General features: G+C 47.4%; 1 protein-coding gene across 1 annotated transcript in view; it reads left to right on the forward strand.

The window, feature by feature from the left end:
- LOC127638821 (beta/gamma crystallin domain-containing protein 1-like) overlaps positions 1-10,000 on the forward strand; it is a 20,099-nt gene that overhangs the window by 1,344 nt on the left and 8,755 nt on the right. Inside the window, exons 2-11 of the mRNA XM_052120565.1 lie at positions 1,455-3,211; positions 3,295-5,258; positions 5,810-5,965; positions 6,809-6,847; positions 7,670-7,788; positions 7,906-8,053; positions 8,281-8,420; positions 8,605-8,731; positions 8,824-8,859; positions 9,492-9,640. Of these exons, the coding sequence (XP_051976525.1) occupies positions 1,455-3,211; positions 3,295-5,258; positions 5,810-5,965; positions 6,809-6,847; positions 7,670-7,788; positions 7,906-8,053; positions 8,281-8,420; positions 8,605-8,731; positions 8,824-8,859; positions 9,492-9,640 (4,635 nt within the window). The remainder of the gene's footprint in view (positions 1-1,454; positions 3,212-3,294; positions 5,259-5,809; positions 5,966-6,808; positions 6,848-7,669; positions 7,789-7,905; positions 8,054-8,280; positions 8,421-8,604; positions 8,732-8,823; positions 8,860-9,491; positions 9,641-10,000) is intronic.

Genomic DNA, 10,000 nt, shown 5'->3' on the forward strand with positions numbered 1-10,000 from the left:
TGTAAGACTGAAATCCCCAGTCTAATGTAAACACTTGCATATAAACTCCGATGTTGCTCTTTAATAGCTCAGATATGTGAAATAACTGGGGTCTTTTTCTACATCTGTTTCCATTGCTCTCCATTTAAAGTGGAAGTTCACCCAAAAATGTCATTTCTTGTATCAGTTAATTAGTGGCGGTTCTAGACTACAGTAACCGGGGGGCCAGGCAGGGGCCACTTGTTGAGCGGGGGGGTCCAGAGTGGGTCCAGAGGGGCCACTTGTTGAGCGGGGGTCCAGAGTGGGTGTAGAGGGGCCACTTGTTGAGCTGGGGGGTCCAGATTGGGTCCAGAGGGGGGTCCAGAGTTAGTCCAGAGGGGCCACTTGTTGACCGGGGGTCCAGAGTGGGTCTAGAGGGGCCACTTGTTGAGCCGGGGGTCCAGATTGGGTCCAGAGGGGGGTCAGAGTTAGTCCAGAGGGGCCACTTGTTGAGCCGGGGGTCCAGTGGCAATTGTTGAGCAGGGGGTCCAGAGGGGCCAGGCCTGTTGAGCCGGGGTGGGGTCCAGAGTGGGTCCTGAGGGGCCAATTGTTGAACGGGGGTGCAGAGGGGCCACTTGTTGAGTGAGGGGGGTCCAGAGTGGGTCCGGGGGATCCAGAGTTAGTCCAGAGGGGCTACTTGTTAACCGGGGGGTCCAGAAGGGCCACTTGATGAGCAGGGGGTCCAGAGTGGGTCCAGAGTGGCCACTTGTTGAGCCGGGGGTCCAGATTGGGTCCAGAGAGGCCACTTGTTGAGTGGTGGGGGGTCCAGAGTGGGTCCTGTGGCACTTGATGAGCGGGGGGGTCCAGAGTGGGTCAAGAGGGGCCACTTGTCCAGCGGGGGGGTCCAGAGTGGGTCCAGAGGGGCCACTTTTTGAGCGAGGGGGGGGTCCAGAGTGGGTCCAGAGGGGCCACTTGTTGAGCAGGGGGGTCCAGATTGGGTCCAGAGAGGCCACTTGTTGAGTGGTGGGGGGGGGTCCAGAGTGGGTCCTGTGGCACTTGATGAGCGGGGGAGTCCAGAGTGGGTCAAGAGGGGCCACTTGTCCAGCGGGGGGGGTCCAGAGTGGGTCCAGAGGGGCACTTGTTGAGTGGGGGGGTCCAGAGTGGGTCCAGAGGGGCCACTTGTTGAGTGGGGGGGGTCCAGAGTGGGTCCTGAGGGGCCACTTATTGAGTGGGGGGGGGGTCCAGAGGGGCCAGGCTTGTTGACAGGGGACACTGCACCACATTACAGGTATTTCTACGGTTACATTTGTTAATGAAGATGAGGAAGCTGGTGTCTTAGTGCATTTGTTGCTCGGTTCAAGCAGAGAGAGAGAGGCATAGAATAGAGAAAAAGAAAAAACATGCAGGAAGAGAAGGTCAGAATGAGTCCGAATGAATTAACTAATAAACGTCTGTCTCACAAATCTGACTGTTTGTCTTCTGTTTGTTACTCATAGAGGTCCAGAGGAAAGGGTGGACGGCACCACTGTAAAGTCCAGTCATCACGCGGGCCGCATCGCAGACAAGATCAGTCTGTTTGAAAACCAAGCGGTCAGTGCACTGAAGAGTGGCTCCACAAGCCTGCGGCATCCGGACATTGCCCCAGCTCGAAAAGTGTCGAGTCGTCTCCGAGAGATCACAGAACCGGCTGGAGCGCGGCCCAGTTCTGCACCTCCGAACCAGACGGTTAAAGAGCGGGCATTGAATTTCAATACAGGCCAGAGGAGACACGAGACATTTACATTGACGTCTGGGAGATCAGGGGTTTCTGGCCAATCACTGAATGCTGGACATTCAAAAATGACTGGTCAAACATCTCAACAATGTGAAAACGTTGGAAAATCCACAGCAAAGACCAGCTGGGAGAAGCCAGAAGTTAAACTCAAAGCTCCTTCAAACACAGATCAAACAGACTCCAAATCCCAGAATGCAACATTTTCAGAGAGAACAAGTGACTCAACACTTGGAGATAAGGAGGCGAGGACAACAAACTGCTTTTCGCCAACTGTTTCATCACCTACTGATGAGACCCCACAGGTCAAATCTATGAGCCAGACAGCCTCAAGATCTAAACAACTGCGAAGCAAAGATGGGGTTCAATCCCTGAGCCCAAACATCAAAAACAAAGAAACCGTACAAGTTAAACAGGCAGTAAAGGACGAAAAGAGCACCTCCAAACCTCTTAAAGACACAAAAGATGCAACAAAACCCACAGATGAATATTTGAAGAGCACCAAAATCACTGAGGTGATTTTAAAAAAGCCCAAAGTGCCACAAAAGCTGGTGAATGCACTGGAATTGGTGCAAAGCTCAAAGAAACCACAAGATACCGACTCCAATTGGTTAAAATCCCCACAGATGGAAACTAAAAGTTTCAAAGAAACAAAGACAGTAACCTCTGCTTCTGGAACACTGACGTTATTTCCTTCTACATCCAGAAAGAAAAACTCCCAAACTGAGAGCAGCTCCATTGGGAAGCACATAGAACCAGAAACTGACCAAAAGAACTTCAACAAAAAGCAGCCTGTTCCAGAGCACTCTGAAAGAGAGCGGGAAGAGGAGCAGGATAACCGAGACATGATTGTAAACCCATTGATTGGAGAGTTGGGGGAACCAGAACCAGCTGTGACAAAAGAAGAGAAGCCGCCAACCCAAGAGGACCTGAAAGAGAGCACCTCTAAAGACCTTTCTGAGCCAGCCGATAGCATTCCTGGAGCCGGCTCGAAGGGTGCCATACAGAGAAGAGGGAGTGAAAAGGTGTTACCTGAGAAAGACAGAGTGTCTCAAGGGATAAGTACCTCTGAAAATGGCTCAAGTGATCAGAAGGACAGTTTGACCAAGATACTAAGAACTAATAAGAATGAGAAATTCCAAAACTCCAAATTTTCACCTCAAATTCCACCCACAGAGGAAGCACACAAAAGAGGTGGGCCAACCCCATTGAGCCAATCAGAGAGCAGAGAAGAACAAAAGACACAGACAGCAGCCAATGAGAGACAGTTAAAACAGGAACAGGAGGGAATAAAGGCCACGCCCCCACCAGCCTCATCTGATAAAAAGACCATGCTGCCTCCAGCCTCATTTAATGAAAAGTCCACACCCTCACTACCCTCATTAGATGAAAAGACCACGCCTCCTCCCACCTCATCTAATAAAAAGACCACACCCTCACTACCCTCATTAGATGAAAAGACCACGCCTCCTCCCACCTCATCTAATAAAAGACCACCCTCACTCCATTAGATGAAAAGACCACATCCCACCTCATCTAAAAGACCACACCTCACTACTCATTAGATGAAAAGACCACGCCTCCTCCCACCTCATCTAATAAAAAGACCACACCATCACTACCCTCATTAGATGAAAAGACCACGCCTCCTCCCACCTCATATAATAAAAAGACCACACCCTCACTACCCTCATTAGATGAAAAGACCACGCCTCCTCCCACCTCATCTAATAAAAAGACCACACCCTCACTACCCTCATTAGATGAAAAGACCACGCCTCCTCCCACCTCATCTAATAAAAAGGCCACACCCTCACTACCCTCATTAGATGAAAAGACCACGCCTCCTCCCACCTCATCTAATAAAAAGACAACACCCTCACTACCCTCATTAGATGAAAAGACCACGCCTCCTCCCACCTCATCTAATAAAAAGACCACACCCTCACTACCCTCAAATAATCAAAAGACCACACCTTCTCCCACCTCATGTAATGAAAAGACCACACCCCCACCAGCCTCATTAACTGAAAAGACCGTGCCTCTTCCCACCTCATCTAACAAAAAGACCACGCATCTTCTGGCCTCATTTAATGTAGAGGCTACGCCTCCTCCCGCCTCATCTAAAGAGAAGACCACGCCTCCTCCCACATCAACTAATGAAAAGGCCACGCCTCCTTCTGTGTCAACTAATGAAAAGGTCACATCTCTGGCCTCACATCCTCCCGCCTCATCTAACAAAAAGACTACGCCTCCTCCTGCCTCTTCTAATGAAAAGACCATGCCCCCACCAGCTTCATTAAATAAACAGACCACACCCCCACCAGCCCTAATGAATGAAAAGGCTGTGCCTCTTCAAGTTTCAGCCAATGAGAAGGTCTCCCAGACATTAGCCTCAGGCAGTGAAAAATCCCCACCTAGTCCTATTAATACTCAATCTACAGATCCATCCACAAGAAAAAAGGAATCGATTCCAAAACCATTTTTCCTTCCACAAATCCCCTCTGCACCTGGAAGACCCTCCCTGAACAGAGACTCTCCATCCAGCTGGCTGGATATTGACCACCAACAACCCATCAGGAAGAAGCAGACAATTTCAGAACCAAATCCTAAGCTCAGCTCTTCTGTCAGTGAGACAAACCTCCTGGATACTTCTGGAAAATTCGACCCAGATGATTTTATTGCCAGTGTAAAGAGGCTAGCAATGCCGTTCAGATTTCCCCAACGCAAACACAACCAACTTCGCCTGCAAGCCCCTCCATTTGCCATGCCTGCCATTAGAGAAGACCGCTGCGAGAAGCCTTTTGATCTGGAGGAGTTCCAGTTTGGCTTGAGGAGAAAGAGGAGTGAGTTCACCGTGGACATGGCGCCAACTTCAATAACGAAGAGTAAAAACAAAGAGGCCAAGGAGGAGGACAACAAGCTCAAGCGGATAAACCCTGAGCGGGAGAGCATTCTCTCCAGGTCCCTCCTCTTTCAGAGGGCAAAGAAGGAGCCAGAAGAGGAGGAAGGCGAAAAGAAAGAGGGATCAGAGGAAAGGAAATCCGAACAATTGAAGAGGTCTCGCTTGGGGAGATCCTCCATTCTCGGCAGTCTACACAATCCCAACAGGGTGATACTAATGGATCTTTTAAGCCCAACCGAATGTCCCTCAGATGGGCTGTTATCACCAAACAATGCACCTGGGTCTTCAACACCTCAGCAAACACAACCAATGCCAACTGCACAGTTACCAAAAAAGGACACAGCTAATAATGAACAAATGGGTGTCAACCCAACCCAGAATGGTTCCCAAGTTGTTCTAGAACCTGTTAAAGATGATGACCCTGCCATGACACCAGACCTCAAAACAACTTCAGCAGACCCTTCTGTCTCCATGGCAACAGAAGCTGATTTTCCTCCACCACTTCCATCCTTTGATGACATCAGGTTGCCGAGTTACCTGGAGAAATATCTTCCAAAAGAGCCTGAAACCGTTCCACCGTCAGATAGGATCGACCCGCTGGTCAGACCACAGACCACATCAACAGTAATACACACACACACACACACGCTTAGGCCAGAAACATACTTTACGCAAGTACAAATGTGCAGATGCGAGCACGTAGCCAACGCATAGCCAATGTGCAGTCCGGTTCAACGTACTTAATGTGAGTTACTCTGGCAGCAACAAACCTCAGGATTCAAGGGGGCCATAGAGTTACCTTCAAATACCTGTGCAATTAAACCGAATGTGTTATTAATCAGGTAAGCTGAAATAAAACGTCAACTTCCTTAGCGTTATTCTCTTCAAACTGACACTAGTTGACTTAGTTGAGCTCACCACAGAAGAGCACAGTTCACATTAATGTTCGCTATTGGTCCCCTTGCGACAATGTTCCTAATGCAACACGTTCTTGCGTTGTGCTACGAATTGTGGTCTGAAACTTTCTAGAATGCAACAACGCACAATGTATGAAATAGAGCTTAGCTCATAAGCATAGCTAGTAGCATCTGCATTCACGTACTTGAGTATTACAGTATCTAACTTTTGACTTTCATTAAACCATGTTTGTATGTGTGTCTGGTTTGTCTTGTTAGGTAACAAAAGGAAGTGTTTCTGTACCTGATCTAGTGGTTCTGAATCCGACTGGGAAAGATAACGTGGCTATCACAGAAGATTGGTCAATTCTGCCTACATCTCAACCTTTAGAGGCTCGAACTTCTCAAGAGGACATTCAGAGAGAACAGCCAAATGTATGTGTCCATACTGGCTTTCTGCCAGTGATCAGGGACGGATTAACGACTGGGCCAATGGGGGCAGTGCCCAGGGGCCTTTTACTGCCCAGGGGTGCCCAGGGGCCCTTTTAAGGCTGCACGATCTATTTTGGTGATCCCCACCCACTTGAAAACCCTTTTGGGCATGAACCATGATGGCACCCCCCCAGCTCTACAACTTTGGGGTTGGAGGGGGTCGAGGAGGTCAATTGCACCACCTTTAGTGAGCCGCTGGTACCCCCTTTACATGGCGCCCCTACGCATTGGATGAAGGGTTAGGATGGGGGTGAGGTGATCCTGGAGGGGTTGAGGAGGCCAATTGCACCCTCCACCCCAAAGTTGTAGAGCTGGGGGGGTGCCCCCCCTCCACCCCAAAGTTGTAGAACTAGGGGGTGCCCCCCTCCACCCCAAAGTTGTAGAGCTGGGGGGGTGCCCCCCTCCACACCAAAGTTGTAGAGCTGGGGGGGTGCACCCCCTCCACCCCAAAGTTGTAGAGCTTTGGGGGTTGCCCCCCCCTCCACCCCAAAGTTGTAGAGCTGGTGGGGTGGGTCCATGGTTCAGGGCCTTTGCAAGTCATAATCCGTCCCTGCCATTGAGGTACAGTACTCACTTTGTATAATTGCAGTACCTCTGCAGAACTACATGCCTGTGCATCGTTCAAGCGTGTCTGTGTGATTGTGCAAGAGAAAGTGAGAGATCTGTAGTCTTTGAAGTTTTTAAAATGCATTAGAATGTATCATGTTTTTGACCATCTGTGTGCTTGGCTAAGTATTATGGAATATTTGAATAACAATTACCTGCATTATTGTCATTGCATTTCAGATTCCAGCAGTCCGTGGATTCCATCGGCGTCCTGGAAAGGTTTGGCAACATTTTAAACTCCTATGACCTCATAGAGAATTTAAGATACTAAAAACAGCTTGCCTTGTTTATGTGCATAATGCATGTCAAGTTTTTATTTCATGTCTGCTTTAGATATGTGGGCAAACTGCATTTGTATAAGACTGACAGTTTCACAGAAACAAATCTGGTTAAAATTGCACCCTATAAAATCAAAAGAAAACAATAAAATAAGAAATTGTATTTTGAGATAAGAAATTAGCCAATTTTGATCATCTTTAGACAATTAGTCAATTAGCTTCTGATAGGAATTGTGGACAAGCCTGGTTCATCTTTGGGAGCAATTTCCAAACCCCTGAAGGTGCCACGTTCATCTGTACAAACAATAGTACACAAGTATAAACACCATGTGACCACACAGTCATCACACCGCTCAGGAAGGTGACGCATTCTGTCTCCTAGAGATGAACATAGTTTGTGTGAAAAGTGCAAATCAATGCCAGAACAACAGCAAAGAACCTTGTGAAGATGCTGGAGGAAACAGGTGGACGAGTATCTAGATCCACAGCAACACCAGTCCTATATGAACATCACCTGAAAGGTGCTCAGCAAGGAAGAAGCCGCTGCTCCAAAACCACCATAAAAAAGCCAGACTACAGTTTGCAAGTGCACATGGGGACAAAGATCTGACTTTAGGAGAAATGTCCTCTGGTCGGATTAAATAAAAATGTAACTGTTTGGCCATAATCTCTGTTTTGGCAAAAATGCGATCTAGACGTGTTTTCTTGAGATTCACTCTGTCACTGTTTCAAAGTGCCGTAATAGACTTTCACTGTTGTTCAGATCGTAATATATGAGCATCATCAGTTCAGCGGTCAGTCCTTTGAGTTCTTCAGAGATGAACCTGATGCCACACGCCTGCAGCTGTCCAGTGTCATATCTGTTAAAGTTATTAGAGGCTGGTGAGTCCAGAATACACACACTTCTGTGGATATCACAGTGGATGATGATGGGCCTTTCAGAAGAATAGATTTAAGTGTGTGTGTGTGTGTGTGTGTGTGTGTGTGTGTGTGTTTTAGCTGGATACTGTATGAGAAACCTGGTTTTGTGGGGCGTTGCATCGCTCTGGAGGAGGAGGCCGTTATTGAGCTGCCCAATGAATGGGCAGAAGAGGCGGGACTAACGTCTACTCCAATGATCATTGGCTCAATTCGGCTGGCTGTCAGAGTAAGTGGCCTCACTTTTGCAATATAACTATTTATGTGAAGACTACATGCTGTATCGCTTGTGACTAAGAGCATTGGCGTAGTCACCCATGCAGAAATGTGATAAATAATGACATATGATATTATCATTGTTCTTATTAGCCCGACATAGTTTTTTACATCAGTGAACACAATACATAAACATACATGTGCGTTTCTTTCCATTGCGTTTTGTGTGTGTGTGTTCAGGACTACACTCCTCCCCGTATTGAGCTGTTTACGGAGACCTTGGGCATGGGAAGAAACTCTCAGTATCTTGAAGACACAGACGAGGTCGGCTCGTTTGGTGTGCCACTGAACACCGGCTCCATCAAAGTTCACAGTGGCCTGTAAGTTCTCAGATATGCCCTGCACACACACACGGAAGGCAAGAATATTAGTGTGCAACTGTATTTCTTTTCTAAGTAGTCAGACTTGCGATTGTCACCTAACGGACAATAAAGCAGGTTGAGACCGAGGTTGAGACATGATTGACAGGTGTCAGATGTAAATTCTCTCTCTCTATGTTTGCAGGTGGATGGTTTACAGTGATCCGGGTTTTCAGGGTTTGTTAGCCGTGTTGGAGGTGGGAGAATATCCGATTCCGGAGTCCTGGGGTTTCCCGTCGCCCACGGTGGGCTCACTGCGAGCGCTGCGCATGGTACGAGAACCGCTCGCACGCTGGCGATATTCACTGATGTCTTATGAAGATTCTTCAAGCTGTGTGTCATTATTAAATGTGCTGTTTTGCAGGGCTATCTGAAAATAGAGAACCCTAATGGAGTGAAGGTATGATAGTTGTTTTGAAAGTCTCAGAACCTTTAAATTGAAGCTCTTAAAGGAATATTCCGGGTTCAATACAAGCTCAATCGACAAGCACAAATGTGTGTTCCAGTGAGTCACTTCCAATGCAAGTCAATGGGGTTTAATCTGTCAACATTAAAATACTGTTTCACAAGTATAGACACAAGACATAAAATACTGTTTCACAAGTATAGACACAAGACAATATGTGTGTGAACATGATTTTACTGTCATTAAATCACTTATTAATCACATCTGTGGAAAGATATAGACGATTATGCAACTCCGTTGCCATGACGACGCAACGCCATAATCCCTATAATGATGATTCAAGTCAAAACGTGTTATGCCACAAATGTTGTTGGCTGTACCGGGAATATTCCTTTAAAGGGATCGTTCATGCGAAATGAAAATTCTGTCATTATTTACTCACCCTCGTGAGGTTCCAAACCCACGTGACTTTCTTTCTTCTGCGTCATTGGTGCTCTGATGCGATGATATCCTTTTGTTCCATGGAAAAAAGGAAAGTCACACAGGTTTGGAACATCGTGAGGGTGAGTAAATGATGACAGATTGTTGTCCCAGAGCCCACATGGTTTCTCTGTTTTATCTCTCAGGCGGTGTTGTATGAGAAGGCTGGTCTGGAGGGCCGCTGTGTGGAGGTTCAGGAAGACGTGTTGTCTTTCAGAAGGAAAGAGACAGACAGCGGTGATCAAGACGGTCATGGATTGAAATGTGTGGAATCACTGAAGATCATCGGTGGACTGTAAGTGCAGGACGCTCAGAGTCAGAGCCGTCATGAACTGTCACTCAACGCCTGACTGCCTGAAATCTGATTGGATGACGTTGTAGCTAAGCAAAGTTGTGTTGATAGCTGTTGCTAAAATCTGGTGCTACGTTGCAACTGTGAACAGCCCATAGTGAGGCTAATGAAGTGCGTTGCTTGGCAACTTTTTCCATAAGGGAATTGACTTTTAATGCTAGCTTATAAACTGTGAGCTCCACCAATCAGAGAGCGCCAAAAGAGCTCTGCAACGACCGCCCACTCACACGACGCACTGCGAACGACACACCTTGTAATCAACAACTTTGAATCCGTTTTTTAATCCGATTACGCCATTCTCAA

The sequence above is a fragment of the Xyrauchen texanus genome, chromosome 47 (genome assembly GCF_025860055.1).
Source record: "Xyrauchen texanus isolate HMW12.3.18 chromosome 47, RBS_HiC_50CHRs, whole genome shotgun sequence".
NCBI lineage: Eukaryota > Metazoa > Chordata > Actinopteri > Cypriniformes > Catostomidae > Xyrauchen > Xyrauchen texanus.